This window comes from Cebus imitator, unplaced genomic scaffold (assembly GCF_001604975.1).
Source record: "Cebus imitator isolate Cc_AM_T3 unplaced genomic scaffold, Cebus_imitator-1.0 Scaffold251, whole genome shotgun sequence".
Taxonomy (NCBI): Eukaryota; Metazoa; Chordata; class Mammalia; order Primates; family Cebidae; genus Cebus; species Cebus imitator.
In genome coordinates, this window is record NW_016107566.1 from 1,465,179 (window position 1) to 1,489,450 (window position 24,272).

At 38.7% G+C, this 24,272-nt stretch overlaps 1 protein-coding gene across 1 annotated transcript; it reads left to right on the forward strand.

The window, feature by feature from the left end:
- Positions 1-280: 280 nt before the first annotated feature.
- Positions 281-23,708, forward strand: LOC108282777 (toll-like receptor 2). Its single transcript, XM_017498785.2, has 2 exons — positions 281-477; positions 21,122-23,708. Exon 2 carries the CDS (start codon positions 21,138-21,140, stop codon positions 23,490-23,492), a length of 2,355 nt encoding a protein of 784 aa, XP_017354274.1. The 5' UTR covers positions 281-477; positions 21,122-21,137; the 3' UTR covers positions 23,493-23,708.
- Positions 23,709-24,272: the final 564 nt, after the last annotated feature.

Below are 24,272 nucleotides of genomic sequence, written 5' to 3' on the forward strand. Positions count from 1 at the left end.
GTGATGTGAGATTCTGGATGCTGGAAGCTTCAAGAAAATACTGGTGGGCACTTAGCCTTCCCTGTGGTTGCCAATCCCACGCGGGGCGCCTCTAGCGTCGTAATTCGCTTTTCCCCGACCAGGAACCTCCGCCAAGCCCCCAGTTCTCTCCTTCGACCCAGCCTGGCCCGGGGCAGCGGTCCGGGCAGGACCCGCCTCCGGCCTGACGCAGCCTCATTCGCGGTCACCGGCGGGAGCGTGCCGGGGGGTGCGGCCGCGGGGGCTCGCTCTGGGCCACCCCCATGGAGTGCGGCGCGAGGTCCAGTGTTTCCTCCCGCTGCGGGGCGGCGCGTGCCCAGTGGAAGGGGCGGTTCCCGGACCACAGGAAGGGGAGCCAGGTCGCGCGGACTTTCCCTTTTGCCTACTTCCCAGTCTCGGGCAGGCGGGCTCGGAGGTGGCGAGAAAGCGCAGCCTGGCTGCGGCTCGGGGTCGTCCCAGGTACGTCGTGCGCGCCCCTTCCCGGGGTCGGGTCGGGTAGGGTCGGACGGGAGCTGCAGTCCGGTCACGGGCTCCGGGGACCCCGGGCTCCTGCTCGGCTGCACCTGGGCCCCTCGCTCCTGTCTGGGAGGGGACGGCGGGGAGCGCACCAGGCCCCCGGGACGCCAGTGCTTCTCTGCGGGGCCTGGCGCGTGAATGTGGACGCCAGCGAAACCAGCTCTGGTCGGCCCTCTGGAGAAGCAGGGGCCACACGGAAAGGGAGTTCGCGGGTCCTGGGGATCCCATGGTGGGACCCCACGCGCACAGTGCCAATGGGCTGTGGCTGGGCCGAGCGCCCTTCCAGTCTTGCTGGTCACCGCGGGAAGTTTCCGCTGGGGCTCCGGGCCGCCGGCTGCCACTTCACTCCGGAGGGAGGCCCAGGTGGGCGGTGGCCCCGGCGCGGCCCTGCCCTCCCGCTTCGCTCATTCCTGCTAGGGTCACTTTCCCCGCCTCCTGGGCCCTCTTGGCTCGGAGCGTGGGTGACTAGGATTGGGTAAAGGCTTTAGGGAGCCAGTGAAGTTGAATGCTAGCGTCTCGTAGCTAGCATTCAATGTGTCCCCGCTCGCTGGTTACTGCCAGGACGGAGCTTGGGTTTCGGTCACTGTGGCCCAGAGATGGGAAAGGTTGCGTGCTCTGGGTCTGTCCAGGACCCTGGCTCCCTAACCCGAAGTTTGGTCTCTCCTCCCTGGCAGGTTTCACCCCACCTCTGCGTTCCTTCATTCTTAGGATATGTGAGTTAGGTCTCTGAATAGAAAACAACTTACAGCGTTTAAGCAAAGTCGAGTTCTTTAAGTGCTTTGAAGTGCCCTTTACAGCTTCTTCAATTTCCATAAATAAGAACTTGTGTTTAGAACTTAAATGTAAGCCAGGAAAGGCTTTTTCTCCTGTTTGAAAGAGAGGAAAAGAGAGGAAGAGGTGATTGGAGGTGATGGATGGGGGGAGAGAAAGAGGAGGGTAATTGTTCTGGGTGTAAACAAGTCAGTCTGCTGAGATGATTTTAATCTATTGTGTTATTAAGATTTTTTACCAAAGAGTAACCGGTAGATAGGGTGGCCTGACTTGAAGGGACAGACAGAAACAAACAAACAAATCCACAAAAACAAAACAACAAAAGCAAGAGCAGAAACTATTGGAAAATGATTTATTCACCAACATTTTAAAGTTTCTTCCTTTTCTAAGCAAAAAACATTTGCATCTTTAAGTTCTTTATAATGTACTCATTTTACAAAAACTGCCAGAAGTTGATAGCATGTTTTGGGAGTTTGTAAGCTATCAGTTAATTTTTTGTTTGTACAATTGTATTGAAACTAACAGAGGAGAAAAAAAATCTAATGGAATACCCCCAAATTTAAAAGAAGGCAAGAAAAGAGAGACAATAGAACATAAAACAAATGGGACAAGAATAAAGTACATAGTTGTCATAGTCTCTTTTGTGCTGCCGTAATAAATATCTGAGACTGGGTAATTTACAAAGAACAGAAATTTCTCGACTCATTGTTCTGGAGCCTGTGAAGTCCAAGATTGAAGGGCTGCATCTGGTGAGGGTCCTCTGGCTACATTCTGACATGATGGAAGGCATCACATGGTGAGAGAGAGCAAGAGAGGACAAAGCTTACTTTTATAACAAACTCATTCTCGCAGTAACCTGCTCCATTGGTAATCACATTAATCCATGTATGAGGGTAGAGCCTTCATGACCTAATCACCTCCTAATCCCACCTCTCAACACTGTTGCACTGAAGATGAAATTTCCAATTCATGAGCTTTGGGGCACACATTCAAACCATAGCAACAGTTCAATTACTTTAAAGCCCACAATATGAGTAATTATATCAAATGCAGCTTAATACATTAGTAATTAAATGAGAAAAACTAAATTTTTTATGATAATCAGACTAATATTGTCAGACTAGACTTCAAAACAATCCAACAATCAATCATATACTGTTTACAAGAGACACATTTATGGATACTAAAAGGAATAAAGTAAACAGATGCAACCATTTATCAAAAGAAAGCTGTTGTGGCAATATTACTATTAGACAAAATAGAATAAGGCAAAAAAAATCATAACTGTAGATAAATGTTTCACTAGGTTAAAGTTTTCACTGAGAAGAGATAAAAATTCTGAATTTCTAAGTACCTGTAACACAACATTAAGAAACTAGAAAATAGAAAAAGAATAGAGCCAAATTGACAGAACTAGAAAAATATAGAAAAATAGAAAATTCATAGAAAAATCCACAATCATAGTGGGAGATTTTATCATATGCCTCTCAGTAGTGATAGAAAAAACAGACAAAAGATCAGTAAGGATAAAGACAATGTGAACACCACAGTGCAGTTGACATAAGGAACCTATAATGTTTCTAACAGCTGCTGAAATCACAGAACATACTTAAAATCTGACCACATACTGGCTGGGCCCTGTTGCTCAAGCCTGTAATTCCAGCGCTATGGGAGGCCGAGAGGGGCAGATCATGAGTTCAAGAGATCAAGGCCGCCTTTGCCAACATGGTGAAACCCCATCCCTACTAAAAAAAAAAAAAAAAAAAAAAAAGTGACCATATACTGGCTCATAAACTGCAATACATCTTAAAGAATTTAAATCATACAGAATATGTCTTCTGACCATAAGGCAATTAAAGTAGAAGGGAACAGAAAAACTTATAGAAAATTCCCATATATTTGGAAATGAATGAATACATTTTTAAATAACCCACGGGTCAAAAAATAGAATGAAATCAGAAAATGTTTTTAATGAATTATGGAAAAAATTACATATAAAAACTTGTCAGATGCACCTAAACTGCTTAAAGGAAGATTTATAACCTTAAGTGCATATATTAGAAATGAAGAGTGACTAAAAATGAATGAGCAAGCAGACACCTCAAAAATTAGAAAAGGAGTAGTAAAATAAATCCAGAGAAAGCAGAACAGGGGAAATAATAATATAAGAATAGAAATTAATGAACTAGAAAATAGAGGATCTATCACATTGGAAGTTGGTTTTTTGAAAATGCAAATAAAATGACAAACCTCTGGCAAGACATTAAAAGAAAGCAGGTACAAAGAACTCATCTAAGGAATAAAACTGAGGACCTCTCTTGTTAAATGACATAGGCAAGAGGCCATTATCCTGAGACTGTCTCTATACTTCGAGTTCTTAAAAAATAAACTGCAACTTAACTTAGTACAATGCATAAACAAAGTGAAATCTTAATTAGGAGTCTTTTTTTGTAATTAATAGCCAAGTTTCCACCAATCATAAATAGCCAAGCTTTAGCCAATCACAAGCAGCCAACTGATCAGACTATGCCCAAACAGGGCAAATGCCTATTACACCATGCCCAAATAAGGCGGACTACTAGCTGACGCTAATCAGGTGATTACTGTGCCTCTTGTGTTTGGCCTATAAAAGCTCACTGCTCACACTGCTGGGTGGAGCTCTCTGAGACTTTTGTGAGTCTGAGTGCTGCCTGATTCATGAATAATTTTTTGCTAAAATAAACTCTGTCAAATTTAATTTGTCTGAAGTTTCTCTTTTAACAGTTTTTGGTGTTACAAGCGGGATCCAAAGGAGACCTGTAGTGACCTTAGGAGCTCTTAGTGACCAAGTGAAGGCACCTGTGGGGCTCATTGTGCCCATTGCTCTTTCACTGCAACTGATAGTTGTGGTTAAGTTCTTGCTCAGATTTGAGCCCATACATTTGCATTTTCAGCTCTCTGACTTTATTTGAGCAATTTTTTGACTGGATTGGCTCCAGAATTGGATTGGATTCAAAGAAGAAACTGAAACTGGATTGGTGCACTAGGAGGCCTCCAGCAGATAACATTACTAGAAGAGAGGGAATCATGGGCTTATCTGGATTTAAGGAGTGTACAACTCCAGCCGATTTCATTTATAAGAATAATGGACAAAGAACCTGTGCTTTTATAGAGAAATGTGTGAGCCTTATTAAAGATAACTTGGAATTACAGTGGACAAAGAAGAAAAGCCCCTTAAGGCAAACAGGCACATATTTTGCAACAGGCATACAATGCATACTAATAACATCACGGTAAAAGGGGTATCCATTACCTCAAGCATTTATCCTTTCTTTGTGTTATAAACAATCCGATTAAACTCTTTTAGTTATAAAATATACAATAACTTATTGCTGACTGTAGTCCCCCTGCTTTGCTATCAAATAATAAATCTTATACACTCTATCTAACTGTATTTGTGTACCCATTAACCATTCCAATCCCCCTGGACCTACAACTACACTTCCCAGCCTCTGATAACCATCATTCTACTCTCTCGCTCCATGAGTTCAGTTGTCTTAATTTGTAAGTGAAAACATGGGATGTTTGTCTTTCTGTGCCTGCTGTATTTCACTTAACATAATGTCCTCCAGTTCCATCCATGTTGTATGACAGGATCTCATTCTTTCTTATGGCTGAATAGTACCCCATTGTATATGTATATCACATTTTCTTTATCCATTCATCTGTAGATGGACACTTGGGTTCCTTCTAAATCTTGGCTACTGTGAATAGTGCAGCACTAAACATGGGAGTGCAGATATCTCCTTGATAGATTGATTTCCTTTCTTTTGGGTATATACCTACCAGTAGGATTACTGGATCATGTGGTAGCACTGTTATTAGTTCTTTGAGGAACCTCCAAATTGTTCTCGATAGTGGTTGTACTAATTTACATTCCCACCAACAGTGTACAAGGGTTCCCTTTTATCCATATCCTCGCAGCATTTTTATTGCCCGTCTTTTGGATAAAAGCCATTTTAACTGGGGTGAAATGATATCTCACTGTAGTTTTGATTAGCATTTCTCTGATGATCAATGATGTTGAGCACATTTTCATATACCTGTTTGCCATTTGTGTGCCTTCTTTTGAGAAATGTCTGTTTAGATCTTTTGCCCATTTAAAAAATTGGATTATTAGATTTTTTCCTATTGAGTTATTTGAGCTCCTTATATATTCTGGTTATTAATCCCTTTTCAGTGGATAGTCTGTGAATATTTTCTCTCCCATTCTGTGTATTGTCTCTGCACTTTGTTGATTATTTGATTTACTATGCAGAAACTTTTTAACTTGAAGATGCGATCCCTTTTGTTCATTTTTGCTTTGGTTGTGGAGTATGACTTGCTTGTGGGGTATGACTTAAGAAATCCTTGCCCAGACCAATGTCCTGGAGAGTTTTCCCAATGTTTTCTTTTAATAGTTTCATACTTTGAGGTCTTAAAGTCTTTAATCTATTTTGAATTTATTTTTTTATATGGCAAGATACAGGGGTCTAGTTTCTTCTGCATATGGATATCTATTTTTCCCAGCACCATTTATTGAAGGGACTGTCCTTTCTGCAATGTATGTTCTTGACACATTTATTGAAAATGAATTCACTGTAGATGTATGGATTTGTTTCTGGGTTCTCTATTCTGTTCCATTGTTCTGTGTGTCTGTTTTTATGCCAGTACCATGCTGTTTTAGTTACTATAGATCAGTAGTATAATTTGAAGTCAGATGATGTGATTCCTCCAGTTTCATTCCTTTTGCTGAGAATAGCTCTGGCTACTATGGGTCTTTCGTGGTTTCATATAAATTTTAGGATTATATTTTATTAACATATTTCTGTGAAGAATGTCATTGGTATTTTGATAGAGACTGCATTAAATCTATAGATTTCTTTGGGTAGTAGGGACATTTTAACAACATTGATTTTTTCAGCCCACGAACATGGCATATCTTTCCATTTTTTGGTGTCCTCTTCAATTTCTTACATCCGTGTTTATAGTTTTCATTGTCTTTTACTCCTTTGGTTGAGTTTATTCCCAGATATTTTATTTGTAGCTAATGTAAATGAGATTACTATCCTGATTTCTTTTTCAGATTGTTCACTGTTGGCATATAGAAATACTACGGATTTTTGTATGTTGATTTTATATACTACGATTTCACTGAATTTGTTTATCAGTTCTAATTGCTGTTTGGTGGAGTCTATGATTTTCCAAATATACAATCATATCATCTGCAAAAAAGGATAATTTGATTTCTTCCTTTGCAATTTGGATAGTCTTTATTTCTTTCTCTTGTCTGATAGCTCTAGCTAGGACTTTCGGTATTATGTTGAATAACAGTGGTGAAGGTGGGGATCCTTTTCATGTCCAGATCTCAGAGGAAAGCCTTTCAGTTTTTCTCTGTTCAGTATGATACTAGCTGTGAGTCTGTCATATATGGCTTTATTATGTTGAGGTATGCTCCTTTTATATACAATTTTTTTTGTGCTTTTTGTCATGAAGTGATGTTGAATTTTATCAAATGCTTTTTCATTGTCAGTTGAAATGATCATATGGTTTTTAATCTTTCATTCTGTTGATCTGATGTATTACATTCATTTATTTGCATATGTTAAACCATCCTTGCATCCTTGCTTTTTATTTTTTGTGTATCTATTGTAAGTTTTTTTTTATTCGTGGTTACCATGAGGTTTGCAAATAATATAACCCATTATTTTAAACTGATGACAACTTAACACTGATTACATAAACAAGCAAACAAATAACAGAGAAAACTAATAAAAACTCTATACTTTAATCCTCCCTTTTAAACTTTGTGTTATTACTGTTTATATCTTATTGTATAGTCTGTGTCTTAAAAATTCGTTTCAGTTGTTATTTTTGATAGATTCATCTTTTAGTCTTTTTCCTCATTATGTGAGTAGTTTACATACCACAATTACAGTGTTATAATATTCTGTTTTGCTGTGTACTTACTATCGCCAGTGAGTTTTGTACCTTCCGGTGATTTCTTATTACTCGTTAACATCCTTTTCTTTCAGACTGAAGACCTCTCTAGCATTTCTTATAGGACAGGACTAGTGTTGATGAAATCTTTGTTTTTGTTTGTCTTGGAAAGTCTTTATTTCTCCTTCACGTTTGAAGGATATTTTTGCTGTATAAAATATTCTAGGATGAAAGTAATTTTCTTTGGGCACCTTAAATGTGTCATGATATTTCTCCTGGCATGTAAGGTTTCCATTGAGAAGTCTTCACTAGATGTACTGGGGTGCCTTTGTATATTATCTGTTTCTTCTCTTGCTGCTTTTTAAGATCCTTTTGTGTTTTAGACAGAGTCTCGCTGTCACCAGGCTGGAGTGCAAGTGGCATGGTCTTAGCTCACTGCAGCCTCCACCTCTTGGGTTCAAATGATTGTCCTGCCTTAGCCTCCTGAGTAGCTGGGATTATAGGTGCCTGCCATCATGCCTGGTGAATTTATATATTTTTAGTAGAGACAGGATTTCGCCATGTTGGCCAGGCTGGTCTTGAACTTCTGACCTCGTGATCCACCTGCCTCCCGCTCCCAAAGTGTTGGGATTACAGGTGTGAGCCACCATGCTCAGCCAGGATCCTTTCTTTATCCTTGATCTTTGGGTGTTTCATTATTAAATGTCTTGAGGTAGGCTTTTTTAAGTTAAAACAACCTGGTGTTCTATAAGTTTCTTGTATGTGAATATTGATATCTTTCTCTAGGTTTGGGAAACTCTCTGTTATTATCTCTTTGAATAAACTTTCTACCTCAATCTCTCTCTACCTCCTCTTTACGACCAATAACTCTTAGATTTGGCCTTTGGAAGCTATTTTCTAGATCTTGTAGACATGCTTCATTCTTTTGTATTCTTTTTCTTTTGTCTTCTCTGACTTTGTATTTTCAAATAGCCTGCCTTCAAGCTCACCAATTCTCATTTCTGCTTGATTACCTGTTAAGAGACTCTGATGCATTCTTCAGTATGTCACTTTCATTTTTCAACTCCAGAATTTCTGCTTGATTCCTTTTAATTATTTCTATGTCCCTGTTAAATATATCTGATAGGATTCTGAATGTTTTCTCTGTGTTATCTTGAAAACAGTTGTTCTGAATTCTCTGTCTGAAAGGTCATGTGTTTCTGTCTATACAGGATTGGTCACTGGTGCATTATTTAGTTTGTTTGGTGAAGTCTCGTGTTCCTAGATGGTCTTGATGCTTGTTGATGTTTGTTGGTGTCTGGAAATTGAATGGTTTTTATTGTAGTCTTCACAGTCTGGGCTTATTTATATCCCTCCTTCTTGGGAAGGCTTTCCAGGTATTCAAAGGGACTTGGGTATTGTGACCTAAGCTTTTGGTCACCACAGCCATATCTGCATTAGGGGGCACCTTGAGCCAAGTAGCACTGTGATCCTTACAGACTCACAGAGATATCACCTTGGTGATTTTCTGTAAGATCTGGGAGAATGCCCTGGGATTACCAGGGTAGAGACTGGTGTTCTCTTCCCTTACTTTCCCCTAAACAAATGGAGTTTCTCTGTGCTGAGCTTCCTGGAGCTGGTGGATGAGTGACACAAACACCCCTGTAGCTACCACCACTGGGAGTGTGCTGGATCAGACCCAAAGCCAGCACAGCACTGGGTCTCATCCAAAGCCCATGGTGATGGCTGCCTCGCTGCTGCTTGTGCTCCCTCAAGGCCCCAGGGCTCTACAGTCAGCAGATGGCAAGGCCAGAAGGCTTGCATCCTTCCATTCAGGGTGGCAAGTTCCCCTGGGCCCTGGGCAGGTCCAGAGATCCCATCCAAGAGTCAGGGCCTGGAGTTGGAAACTTTAGTAATCTACCTGGTGCTCTATCCTACTCTGGCTAAGCTGGCATTCAAGCCACAAGAAAAAGTCCTTCCAATTCTTCCCCCCTCTTTCCTCAAGCAGAGGACTCTCTCCCCACGGCCATTATTGCCCCAGGCATATGGTGACTACTGCCTGGCTATTGCTCATGTTCACTCAAGGGCCAAGAGTTCTTTAGTTAGCTTGTGGTAAATGCTGCCAGACCTGAGTCTCTCCCTTCAGGGCAGAGTTCCCCTTTGGCTCAGGACAGGTCCAGAAATGCTGTCCAAGAGCTAATGTCTAGAATTGGGGACTCAGGAGCCTGGTTGGTGTTCTACCCCACTGTCACCAAGCCGGCACCCATGCTATAAGACAAAGTCCCCTTTAATCTTCCCTCTCCCCTTCTCGAGCAGAAGGAAGGAGTCTCTTTGGAGCTGTCAGCTGCTGTAACGGGGGTTGGAGGAGAGGAGCTGAAAGCACTCTTTTGACCACCCTGGCTGGTGTTTCACTAGGTCATGTACATTCCAAGTCCATTCACTTGGAGCCCAGCATAGTACCAGGACTTGCCCAGGAATTGCAGTCCTTGTGGTCTAGACTACTTTTCAAGTTTATTTAGAACCCTAGAGCATGGTAGCCTGTGGTGGCAAAGTTTTCTAGGACTCAAGTTCCAACTACTAGGGTAGATGATTATTATTGATATGATTATACGGCTGGTCTAAATGCTGTCTCCATAGGCACTGGCTAGATTCTGCTCTGTGTTGCTTTCTGCTGTGACAGGGCAGCACTGAGTTACAATGCAGAGTCCCACAATCACTGTGCTCTCTCTCCCCTGAGCACACAGATTCTCTCTCTGCACCATGCAGCTGCTGCTGAGGATTGGGAAAGAGTGGTATAGGTGACTCAAGACTGTCTTTCCTACCCTCTTCAGTGTCTCTTTCAGTGATATGAAGTTAAAACCAGTTACTCTGATCACTCATCTTATTTTTGACTCTTAAGAGGGTGCTTTTTTATGTGAATAGTTGTTCAATTTTGTATTCCTGTGGGGAGGATGATCACTGGAAGCTTCTATTTGGCCATCTTGCTCTGCCTCCAACCTCATATATGTTTTAAACCTTTTCCCATGGATGTCTGCTTTTATTGTAAACAACTAGGACAATGGAAAAAAAGAAAGTCCACCCTTACTTCAGCTTTTTGATGGATCCACACTCTCTTTGGCCTGGAATGTTTCTCCATTAGAAGAAGCTCCCAAGGCTTGACTCCCAGAACAATAATCAACCAGTCCCTCAGAGAAAAAGAAACTTTACGTAGCAGGGCTTTAAAATCAAGTCCAAGAAGTTCTTGTGTCTGAACTTGCCCAATTGAGATTTGAACCATTTTCAGAAAAATCATTTCTAAGACTTAGTTCTCTCTGTTTTCTCTATCCAATCCTGTCTCATCCAGGGGAACATCTGAGTCAACTGAAACCCGTTTTATCAAATCACTGCTAACTATGTACCATCCAACTGTGCCCACTTCTTCTCATTGCTATGCTCCCAACTTTTCAAGGTCAAGAATTTATTTATTTATTTATTCTTTTTAAATTGCATTTTAGGTTTTGGGGTACATATGAAGAACATGCAAGATTGTCGCGTAGGTACACACGTGGTAGTGTGATTTGCTGCCTTCCTCCCCTTCATGCTCCCAACTTTTCATTGAGAAAAAACAAAACAAAACTAATTGATCTGTCATTTAACCTTGAAAACAAAACAAAAAAAGGATGAACCGGTCTCTGACTATATAAGATTGGAAGTATCCATAATGAGTCCAGACATAAAAGCTGCTTGTCCTGATCTTAGTGAGCTCTACCTTGAACTCAGTTATCTAATTTAAAAAACAAAAGCTGGGTTGGGAAACTGCTGATTTAGTTGAATTAGCCTACAAAATATGCCTGTCTTGTATAAGGCTTATTTTCAGCTGGTTCTTTTGGGACCACTTTGTAAGAGAAACTTACATCTGTAGAGAGAATCTCGACTTGCAAGGGCGTCTCTGTCTTTGCACCAGGACAAAAAGGAGGACTAAGCCACTAGAGAATGGAGAAGGCATTGTCTTAAATTTACATAACAAATCTGATCTTTGTTTGAGGTACGTTTCCTGGCCATCTTGTCAGAACTGGGTCTTTACTTATACTCTTCCTTCTTTGTTCAGGCAGATAATGGTATTTAAACCTGATAAGTTCTCTCACTTTGGGATAAAAATTTTCTACCCTGTCTTCACCAGGAACAGATAGCTACTCCTTTAAAATGCAAATGTGGTAAAGATAACTCATCGGAAGAAGAAGAAAAAAGAGCTCTGTAAATTGGGTAAATGAAAAATCTTAAAAGTCTTTTCCACAAATATTATCAAAAACCTTTAGCCAACTGAGCAAGTAATCTTAACTTGTTCTAGCTGCCAGAAACATAATTTGGATCCAAATATTTTGTGAACTATTGAGTTTTATGTTACCGTGCCTGGCATATGATTAAAATTTTAGAATGAAAACTATAAGATCCAGTTCTGTCTGTATGTTTATATCTGTGTGAAATTTTTCTATCTCTGGATGGTATTGCCAAAATTAAATTATAGAAGAGCTTTATTTAATTTTCGTAAAGAAAAGTCCAGCTATGGTGGCTCACACCTTATAATCCCAGCACTTTGGGATGCTGAGGTAGGAGGATCATGTGAGGCCAACAGTTCGAGACCAGCTTGGGCAACATAGCAAGACCCCATATCTACAAAAAACAAATTATCTGGGCATGGTGGTGCAAACCTGTAGTCCTAGCTACTTGGGAGGATCACTTGAGCCCAGAAGTTCAAAGCTTCAGTGAGCTATGGTCATACCACTGTACTCCAACCTGGGTGACAGGGAGTCTCATCATTTAGATGCAATATATATTGCATCTAAATGATGAAAAACTTTATTCTGCATCAGGGTATCTGGAAAGTGAAGCTGCATTTGAGGCACATTATACATGAGGAATGATCTGTATATGGTGAGTACAAAACTCAATTATATAATTCTTTCTTAGCTAGTACCAGGCACTCCAAATTACAAATGCTTAAAAGTAAAATATGATTTGCCATACTAAAAGGCTGGAAGTGAAATATGACAGAATTTAAACCAGCAGATATAAATGCAGCACCTATATTTTTAAAAAATAAAATATTGGGGGGAAAAATCAAATACTGAGAAAAGCTCTGGCCTTAAATACAACTTACCTGAAATCCAGCCAGAAAGCCAGTCCTTGATTTTAGCAATTTTAATTCATTGTATGAAAAAAAATTATGAGTGTTAGGTGAATCCAGTGACGAAAGGGTGCTTTTTGGGTTAAAACTACAAAAGAAACTTGTTTTCTGGGAACATTAAGGAATACATTTTAAATCATTTTCAAAATGACTAATTGATGTGCTGATCTTCAGAAAAACTTATCTAGTCTGTATAGAAATTCAACTTGAAATAAGAATGAGGCAGAGTGATTTTTTTTAAAGGGAGATACACACACACACACACACACACACACACACACACACAGACACACACACACGCCCTTCAGGTCAGTGTAACATGACTGTGATAATCTTACAAATGAAACACAAAGTCAATTCAGAGCAGCGTGGCCTTGGTGACCACCCACACCCAACACAATTGTACATACTCAGCTTTGCTGTCAAGTTAAGGAGTGAGCAAATGAGTTCGCTATCAAAGATCATGTTTTCACAGTCATTCAAATTATATCCCCAAAACTTTTCTTGTATTCTCTACCCTTTGACTTTTTTTTCTTTCAAAGAACTGATTGCAGAGCATACAGAAATCCAGCTATACTTTATGTGCTACTTTAGGTGGAGTCTAATTTTTTTTTGAATTTATCATTGCTTAAAAATCTTTAAAATAGCTTAGTGAGGCCATGACAGTGCTGGCCACGTGGAGATGTAGCCTTTTGTTGCGTTTAAACAGTGTCACACCATCTATCACTGTCCCATTGGTCTGAAGTGTACTGGCAAACTAAGCATCCTGTAAGACAAGCTAAAGCTTGCTTTTTGCCAATCAGTTTAAAGTCCTGCATCTCTTCATTGATGCACTTTCTCTACGTATTGATAGTCAAAAGCACAAAACATTTATTATGCATTCAATCATGTAGCTAAACAAAATCATCTCTAAAAATATTAAAAATAAATAAAAATTAAAATATAGAAAAACAAGTGCTTATATAAATTATTTCTTAATATCTTAGAAACTCAAAATGTTTTTCAAGTTCATGTGATCTGGGATAGTATTCAGTAAATAAAAACTAGTTATAGGGTTTGTTGGTTTGATTAAAGCAGGCATGTCTTCAGAGTTGTTGGCAATAAACATGATACAGATGTACAACTTTTTCTACATAGGTTTACTAGTAAAATAAGCTCATTTTATTTGTATGTTGTAAAATTTGTTAGCAAGAAAAATTAAGATGATGGCTACCTGTTTAATATCTCATTTTGGTGAGGACTACAGCATAATTATTAAAAACAACTGAGTTAAATAGATGTAAGCTAAAATTTCCATATAAAAGATGCTCTTCCTATACCAGAAAGTTTTAAAGATGTTATCATCAGAGGTAGAAAGTTGAGGCTGAGGGATATCTGTACAAACAACAATTTAATTTTCAGGCTTAGCTAAAAAAACCTAAGAGGATAGAGATAAAATTTTACATCACCTACAGCTACTTATTACAGAGAGACTAAAGATAGTTGGGTCTGTTACTAAACATATTTTCTGTCACATTGAAAAATTATACTATGAGAAGGCACATGCTTCTAGAAATTATAGTTCATAGATATGTCAATGTACAGAATGCTGGTGTGACAGTTCACAATTGCTTGCTTTCTAGTTTTCACTGGAACTTAAAGTTACTAAGGATAAGGTAATCCCAGCACTGTGGGAAGCTGAGGCAGGATGATTGCTTAAGGCCAGGAGTTTGAGACTAGCTGGGGCAGCACAGCATGACCCATCTATGAAAAAAAAATTAAGATATGGTACTAGAATTACCTGAAATAATAAGGGAAAAAAACTCTAAAAAGAAGATGTGTTTTGGGTAAGAAAAGCTATTATAAAGTATGAGGGGATGTTTTGTTTTGTTAAGGAAAAAATAAAATAATATTTGTCCTAAAGTAGAATGCCTGGTTGTTAACACAATGAGAAAGAGAAAAAGTATAGAACAAAAACTGAAGGGATATAAGAAAGTTGTAGAAGGTTGTGGGACAGGAATCCTGGGAAGGGGATTTTATATATGATCAAGCGAAGATTTGAAGACAATTATAAGTTTTTTTTAAAAATTGAGCATTAATATCAAAAACATACTGATACAGAACTAGAAATTTGTCCTCTATGTTAAAACAACAAGGTTTTCTTGGAGTATTGGTCTGCTCTTAATAAGAAATTGAAAGATTTTTCTTTACCTGCTAAGTAATTGGCCTAGGAAATGAAGATACTGTGTTTTATTCAGATAATTTATTGTGTTTCATGTTGTCTTTATTAGATATTTGACTGCCTCAGAGACCTAAGTTCACCTTATTAAAAGAGCAAGAGTTTCCACAATTAATGTGGCTTTCTGTATTTGCCTTTGAAGTTTTTTACCAATCACTGTGGTAAAATGAATAAATATTATTTCATAGGGACCTGTGATCCTGTTTTCATCAAATATTTTAAACCTTTTGATGCTTTTGACTTCTTGCAATCAAATTCTAAATTAAAATCTTTTGACCTTGAACAAACTTTGGAAGCTTCTAGATGGGCTTCTGGAATATCTCAAAATAAATTGTCTTCTCTCCTGATAAAAAGAGAGATGTTAAACTAATTAGGCTTATTTGATATGTTAAATTGCATGGGAAGCATTGCCAAATAAGAAGTGATGGTGAACTTTCTGTAAGTCATATTGTATGGGTATATTGTTAACATGTGCTTCAGAAATTATATGAAATTCTTAGAAACCAGATAGTTGTGGTATAGCACTATCAGCCAAAATTCTAGATATCATGAAATATTATGTGTTAATACAATTTCCTTATCAATTTCATTATTGTGAACTCTCAGCATATCTTTAAGTCCATTTTAAGCCTTGTCATCTACAAAGAGTTCCTTGTTTTGCTCTGGTACTTTCTGGACGCCCTGAAAAACAATTATATAAAGTGTGTGGACCTATAAACAATCAAACAAAAACCCTGATGTGTTCTTTTAAAAGATTAATGGAAAGAACTCTGACAAATACAGGTTTCTGGTAACTTTAAGATCATACTACTGGACTGGATAAGAACTTCCAGAACTCTAGTAAAGAAAGGATTGGTTCAGAAAACCACCAACCCAACATTAAGCAGAATAAGAATTAACTGAATACTAGGGAAATGCTTTGGCAGATTTTCATGCTAAGTCAGCCAGTACTGAAATTGTTAAGATATATAATCTGAAAGAATATTATAAGATTTATCTGAATCAAATTATCTATGATAACCTATTTAAATGAACAACATCATGCACCTGAATTGGAGAAACAAAACTGTTATTTAAAAGGATGTAAATTCAGTGTTAAATGTGGCCTCATGGATCAGACAGCTACCTGGTCCTTTCTGAGTCCATCTAGCTTCCATTATTAAAAGTTCTATGCTCCATGACTCATCACAGAATAGATAACATGAAATTATAAAAAAATATTGGTGTTACGAATGTTCTAAAATTGTTAAAATGGCTTATAATCAATATTTGGTTTGTCAAATCCACAATTTTTATAAGATAATGAAAACCGCAGTTGGTACATTTCTACCATCTATTGGACTATTTAAACATTTGCAGATGTATTTCATTCACTTGCCTCATTGGGAACCAAAATATTCTTATAATAATATGTATGTTCCCTGGTTGGATAGAAGCTTTCCCATGCATGGAGGCCAATGTCGTGACAGTAGCTAAAATGTTAGTAGAAAACATGCTTTCTTAATGGGGTGTTCCTGGAGAAATCTCCAGTGACAGAGGTACACATTTCACTGGACAAGTTATAAAACAGTTAAATAAAATATTGCAAGCAATGGCGTTACTATCGTCCCCATGATGTTCAATTTTCTGGGAAGGTCAAAGGGACAAATGGTAATTTACAACTGAAATTGGCAAAGTTAGTTGGATGTATTGATTGCCTTGGCCAAAGGTATTACTACTGGCCTTGATGGCCATCAGATTTACTACTATTGGATAACATAAATTAACCCTTTTTATGAAATAGTTACCGAAAGACCTATGCCCCTAGTAATAAAACCTCATATAGCTCCTACTCTTATAAACTCTGACATGATTAATTATTGCAAGGCTTTAATGCATTATGCCAAAGTGTATTTTCATCAGGTAAAAAATAAGCCTTTCAGGATTCACCAAATGAGAATAACCAATCTGATCTAGAATCCAAGGATTAGATCTTTTGGAAATGACATCAGAGAAAGACTGTCCTTGAACTCTCTGGGAAGGGACTATATCATATTCTTGTCACCATCCACACTACGGCAAAACTTCAGGGCCTTGATCTTGGGTCCACATCTCTCAATTCAAGAGCATTCCTCGAGATGCTTGAGAAACCTATTAGAGATCTGAAGGTAAAACTGACCAGGGGGGTTTCTTCCCAGAGCAGATGACATCTTAGATGTAGATAGCTTTCTCAAGGTCATGAATTAGGATTTCTCTTCTGTCATAAAACCATTGTTCCTTTTCCTTTTTATCTTTTGCCATCTTTCTATTTATACATGGCAAGATAATGGTGTGGTTAGGATTTCACAGTTGATAGTTTCTGGAGGAAACTTAAGTGAATGCTGGATATGTCATCTTGAATGAAATACTTATATGTTTTAAAGACCTAATTCACTCTATAACAAATTTTATTGATATTCCAAGTGTGACTGCTGGTTCAAATTGCATGTCTGGTCTTTCTATAGGTTTAGGCTTTTTGAGTCACATATTCAGATTTCGTGTTTAAAGCTACAGTAGACAAAAGGTATAGGAGAGGTTTTACAGTTAAATTATTCTAGAAACTGAATAAGAAAACCAAAAGGGGAGATAATTAGGTAGTTTGTAAAATTCATAACTGTAATTCTCTAATTGTTGGTAGTCTCCATTGATGATAATTAATAGTAGAGTCTTGAATAAATACTACTACTGCTTCCCCATTGAAGACCCCTGTAGTACACAGTGTCCCACAGGGAACTGTCTGTTGTGCACCTCCAGCATATATTTTTATCTGTGAATGATTTGACTATCAATCATAGGCATAGGCAACTCCATGTCCCAGTCGGTAGGAAATTAGAGGTCAGTGTGGATTAGGGATTCTAACAGTACCACTGTCACTGTTTCTTTTTATGTCATAGTGCAGATTAGAAGGTGTAGAGCAATGTCAAATTTCCATAGCCAATTGGAAGCTTGGCATCGCTCTGTACCTCTTAATTTGCACTATGGCATAAAAAGGAACTTTCCAGCAGGTGCAAATCCCTCTAAATGGGCATCTTTTATTCAAATGCTCTTTCCCTGGCTTGGAATAAATGTAAATTATGATGAGAAATCCCTTTCAAACAGTAGCTACTACAGCTGACTCTACTGCAAAGGCTATAAAAGTTGCCCAGTGAAGTTCTCTAAATTCTTTTGCTGAAGTTTCTTTGGATAACAGGATTGCCTTGAGCTATTGATTGGTTCATAGTGTGGGGGGGTGGTGATAGGGGTCACTGTGTATAATAGCTAATACATCCTACTACGCTTGCATAAAGGAATCTGTTATAAGGAAAATGAAATAAAGGTGTAAAAGTTGGAAAGAAGAAAACCATCATGATGTCTTAATGATGATTGGGGATACAGAAAATAAAAAGAATCCACAAACTATTAGAATTACCAAGTTAATTTAACAAGGTTGCTCAGTGCATGGTCAGTATGCAAAATTTCATTGAACATCACATATACATATATGCCATATTGTATTAGATTGTTTTGCATTGCTATAATGGAATACCTGAGGCTGGGTAATTTATAAAGAAAAGAGGTTTGTTTGGCTTATGGTTCTGCAGGCACTAGCATCAACTTGAACTTAGAAGGTTTTTACTCATGGAAGAAGGGGGGTCAGGCATGTCATATGGAGAGAGAGACAGAGGGAATGAGAAGGAGGGAGCAAGAGTGAAGGGGGAGGTCCCAGAGTCTTTTTAAACAACCTGATCTCCCGTGAACTAACAGAGTGAGAACTAACTTATTACCATGAAGAGTGCACCAAGCCATTCATGAGGGTTACACCCTCATGACCCAAATACTTCCCACCAGGTCCTACCTTCAACACTGGGGATCATATTTCAGTGTGAGATTTGGAGAGGACAAACATCCAAACCATGTCACATATATAAATGTGTAAAACTATTTTAAATGTTTTAAAAGTAACAAATAGGAATAAAGCTCACAAAATATGCTCAAGAACTTTACACAAAAACCATAAAATACTATTGTGGTAAGTTAAAGAAGTCCTAAATAAATGGAGAGACCTGTTGTGCTCATGGATTGGAAGATTCAGTACTGTAATGATGTTAATAGTTCCCAAATTGTTGTGTAGATTCAATACATTGCCAATTAAAAACTCAATGGGCTTTGTTGTTTGAAACTGACAAGCTGATTCTGCCATTTATAATATTCAAAGGGGCAAGAATAACCAAGACACATTTGAAGAAGAATAAGGAGGAAGAACATATTTGAAGAAGAATAAGAAACTCTATTAAATGTTTATCACTTAGATATTGATATATACATTTGAGATACATCTATTGCCTAGATATTGAGATATATTATACATTCAATATGGTTTGTTGCTGATATAGGGATAGACAAATAAACATTGGATCAGAATAAAGCACTGAAACAATACCCACCCCTATATGGACATGTGGCTATTGACAAAGAAAATATTGTTGATTATTTCCCCAAGATGATCTTTAAAGGATAGCTTAATTGAACATCCATCTTAGAAAAAAGTGAATCCTTCTGCTACCTCAAATATCAACCACAGGTAGATTGTAGATCTAAAAGTGAAAGGCAAAGCAATAAAGATTTTAGAAAATAACAAAGAGAACATCTTTAAGAAAATATGGGATATCTTTTAAAAATAGGTCACAAAACTATTAAAAATATATAAAAATATAAAAACATCTGTTCATCAAAAGCACTGTAGTTTGAATAGTGGTTTCTCCTCCAAAATTCATACTGAAACTTAATCCCCATTGTAACAGTACTAATCCTAAAACTAAGTTTTAAGGGGTGTGACCTTTGGGAAGTGCCTAACTCATGAGAGCTCTTTCCTCATGTATGGGATTAGCATCCTTATAAAAGGGCTTGAGATTGAAGGTAGTGCCCCCTTGCCCTCACGTGAGGACACAGCAACAAGGGCACCGTCTTGGAAGGAGAGAGAAGCCCTCACCAGACACCAGTGCAGATGCCTTGATCTTAGACTTCCAGCCTCCAGAGCTATAAGAAATAAATTTCTGTTCTTTATAATAAATTACCTGGTGTCTGAAATTTGGTTACAGAAGCACTACTAGACTAAGACAAAAAGATTCCATTATGAAAGTGAAAAGGCAACCCAGAGAGTGGCAGAAGCTTTTGGAGATGATGGATATGTTTATTTCCTGGATTGTGATGATGACACCATGAGTGTATACATATATATGTATACGTAATGTATACAAATTGTGTACATTGATTATATACAGGTTTTTTGGTATACCAATTATACCTTAATAAAGCTGAGGAAAAAAAGAAAATACAGAATAAATATGCGTAGTATGACCTACTTATTTTTTTAAAAAAGAGGAGGGAATGCAAAGCAGTGGTTTCAGTGTGAACATAAAAATTCTGGCTCCAACAGCATTTAGATTCCCAAACCAACCATCCTTATGTTTTAATTCTCTGTGACCATAAATTGTACGGGTCAGGCCTTTATAATCTCTCAGATTCTGTAAATGTGGGGAATTAGTTTTACCCATAAAAAGTTTTGTTCTTGGGGATAAATATTCTTTTTAAATTCTTGTATAGTTAGTACTGTGAAAATACAGACAAAGGCATACAAATGCAAGGAATGGGGTAGCTGAATAGAGCTAAAGAATGATATAGGGCCCAGAAGGTGGGCAAAGAGAAAGTTGTTGGATTTATGGCTACAGGTAAACTAGCAGTTGTGGTGCAGATAGTTTTATTTCCCCCACATTCATCTGAACGGCCCATCCAGACTTAAACACTATTTTCTGCATTTACTTCTAGGCAGGAAGATAGGGTTCTGATGGTGTGAGACTCCTTCAACCCAGCAAACCACCTTGGTCTGCCTGGAGTTTCCAACACCCCTCCTGCCTACTAGTGACAGGTGCCAGGCAGGTCGACACACATGCAACTTTTTTCTTTTGGTGCCAAAGCATGCTGCTCCTGGAGTTTCATTCAGTGAGTGAGAGCTATGATTTAGTTCTGTGAGCTCTCTTTGAATCATGGGGGTCACTGAAGCAGAGAAGAGAAATGCTTAAATGTTAAGAAGGTTTGAAGTGCAGAAAAAGGTGATTGTAAATCCATATGATTAAGCCTAGCCCATTTCTTAAAAGGCTTGATTGCTCATTCCTCCATTCATTGATTTACTCATTCTTCTAATACATGCTCATTGAGTCTTGCTCTATATTTCCAGATGGTTGTGATTTTAAGTACTGCACAGTGGTTGTATATCTGTGTTAGTGTTGCTGAATGTATCAGGGAACTCATTTTTTATCCCCATTTATACGTTCCATTCATCTGTTACTCTCTCTCTCATCTCTTATTCTCTCTGTCTCTCTCTCTCTCTCTCTCTGTGTATGTGTGTGTGTGTGTGTTATGCCTAGAAAATATTTTTCAAAAATTAGAATTATGATATGTTGTCAAACACAATGACTCATTTGAACCTCTTTTATCTGTAGATTGAATCACTGGACAATGCCACATACTTTGTGGATGGTATGGGCCTTGGGGGCCATCATCAGCCTCTCCAAGGAAGAATCCTCCGATCAGGCATCTCTGTCTTGTGACCACAATGGTATCTGCAAGGGCAGCTCGGGATCTTTAAACTCCATTCCCTCAGGGCTCACAGCAGCTGTAAAAAGCCTTGACCTGTCTAACAACAGGATCACCTACATTAGCAACAGTGACCTACAGAAGTGTGTGAACCTCCAGACTCTGGTGCTAACATCTAATGGAATTAACAGAATAGAGGAAGATTCTTTTTCTTCCCTTGGCAGTCTTGAACATTTAGACTTATCCTATAATTACTTATCTAATTTATCATCCTCCTGGTTCAAGCCCCTTTCTTCTTTGACATTCTTAAACTTACAGGAGAATCCTTACAAAATCCTTGGGGAAACATCTCTTTTTTCTCATCTCACAAAATTGCGAATCCTGAGAGTAGGAAATATGGACACCTTCACTAAGATTCAAAGAAAAGATTTTGCTGGACTTACCTTCCTTGAGGAACTTGAGATTGATGCTTCAAATCTACAGAGTTATGACCCAAAAAGTTTGAAGTCAATTCAGAACGTAAGTCATCTGGTCCTTCATATGAAGCAGCATACTTTACTGTTGGAGATTTTCGTAGATATTACAAGTTCCGTGGAATATTTGGAACTGCAAGATACTGATTTGGACACTTTCCATTTTTCAGAACTATCCACTGGTGAAACAAATTCATTGATTAAAAAGTTTACATTTAGAAATGTGAAAATCACCGATGAAAGTTTGTTTCAAGTCCTGAAACTTTTGAATCAGATTTCTGGACTGTTAGAATTAGAGTTTGATGACTGTACCCTTAATGGAGTTGGTAATTTTAGAGCACCTGATAATGGCAGAGCTATAGATCCAGGTAAAGTGGAGACGTTTACAGTCCGGAGGCTGCATATTCCACAGTTTTACCTATTTTATGATCTGAGTACTTTATATTCACTCACAGAAAGAGTTAAAAGAATCACAGTAGAAAACAGTAAAGTTTTTCTGGTTCCTTGTTCACTTTCACAACGTTTAAAATCATTAGAATACTTGGATCTCAGTGAAAATTTGATGGTTGAAGAACAGTTGAAAAATTCAGCCTGTGAGGATGCCTGGCCCTCTCTGCAAACTTTAATTTTAAGGCAAAATCACCTGGCATCATTGGAAGAGACCGGAAAGACTTTGCTTACTCTGAAAAACTTGATCAACCTTGATGTCAGTAAGAATAGTTTTCATTCTATGCCTGAAACTTGTCAGTGGCCAGACAAGATGAAATATTTGAACTTATCCAGCACGCGAATACACAGTGTAACAGGCTGCATTCCCAAGACACTGGAAATTTTAGATGTTAGCAACAACAACCTCAATTTATTTTCTTTGCATTTGCCGCAACTGAAAGAACTTTATATTTCCAGAAATAAGTTGGCGACTCTACCAGATGCCTCCCTCTTACCTGTGTTACTAGTGTTGAAAATCAGTAAGAATACAATAAATATGTTTTCTAAGGAGCAACTTGACTCTTTTCACACACTGAAGACTTTGGAAGCTGGTGGCAATAATTTCATTTGCTCCTGCGAATTCCTCTCCTTCACTCAGAAGCAGCAAGCATTGGCCAAAGTTCTGATCGATTGGCCAGAAAACTACCTGTGTGACTCTCCATCCCATGTGCGTGGCCAGCGGGTTCAGGATGTCCGCCTCTCGGTGTCAGAATGCCACAGGGTGGCACTAGTGTCTGGTATGTGCTGTGGCCTGTTCCTGCTGATCCTACTCACAGTGTGTCTGTGCCACCGTTTCCACGGCCTGTGGTACATGAAAATGATGTGGGCCTGGCTGCAGGCCAAAAGGAAGCCCAGGAAAGCTCCCAACAGGGACATCTGCTATGATGCGTTTGTTTCTTACAGTGAGCGGGATGCCTACTGGGTGGAGAACCTTATGGTCCAGGAGCTGGAGAACTTCAACCCCCCTTTCAAGTTGTGTCTTCATAAGCGGGACTTCATTCCTGGCAAGTGGATCATTGACAATATCATTGACTCCATTGAAAAGAGCCACAAAACTGTCTTTGTACTTTCTGAAAACTTTGTGAAGAGTGAGTGGTGCAAGTATGAACTGGACTTCTCCCATTTCCGTCTTTTTGATGAGAACAATGATGCCGCCATTCTTGTTCTTCTGGAGCCCATTGAGAAAAAAGCCATCCCCCAGCGCTTCTGCAAGCTACGGAAGATAATGAACACCAAGACCTACCTCGAGTGGCCCACAGACGAGGCCCAGCAGGAAGGGTTTTGGGTAAATCTGAGAGCTGCGATAAAGTCCTAGGTTCCTACATTTAAGGCCAGTCTTTGTCTAGTTGGAGTCTTTATACCACTAGTTGTAGTCTTTATACCACTAGTTGTAATTAAGTTCATTCAGACATAATTATATAAAAACTACATGGATGAAGCTGGAAACCATCATTCTCAGCAAACTAACACAAGAACAGAAAACCAAACACCACATGTTCTCACTCGTAAGTGGGAGGTGAACAATCAGAACACAGACACAGGGAGGGGAACATCACAGACACAGGGAGGGGAACATCACATACACAGGGGCCTGTCAGGGGGTGGGAGGCTAGGGGAGGGATAGCATTAGGAGAGATACCTAATGTAGTTAACTGGGTGATAGATGCAGCAAACCACCATGGCACATGCATATGTAACCTGCACGTTCTGCACATGTACCCCAGAACTTAAAGTATAATAATAATAATAAAAAACTGCATGGATGTACTGTCATTTGAGGACTTGCTTACTAAAACTACAAAACTTCAAATTTTATCTAGAGTGCTGTTTTATAAAAACATGCCAGAATTAAAAGTTGGTTTTTGGGTTTTCTTCTATGGATAACCATGATCATAAGTCTATTATTGACATCTGAATATAGTCCTCCCTTGGTATCCAGGGGAGTTGGTTGCAGGATCCTCATGGATATCAAAATTCATAGATGCTCAAGTCCCTCAAGAGTGGCATAATATTTGCATATAACCTATGTACATCCTCCTGTATACTTTAAATCATCTCTAGATTACTTGTGATATCTAATACAATGTAAATACTA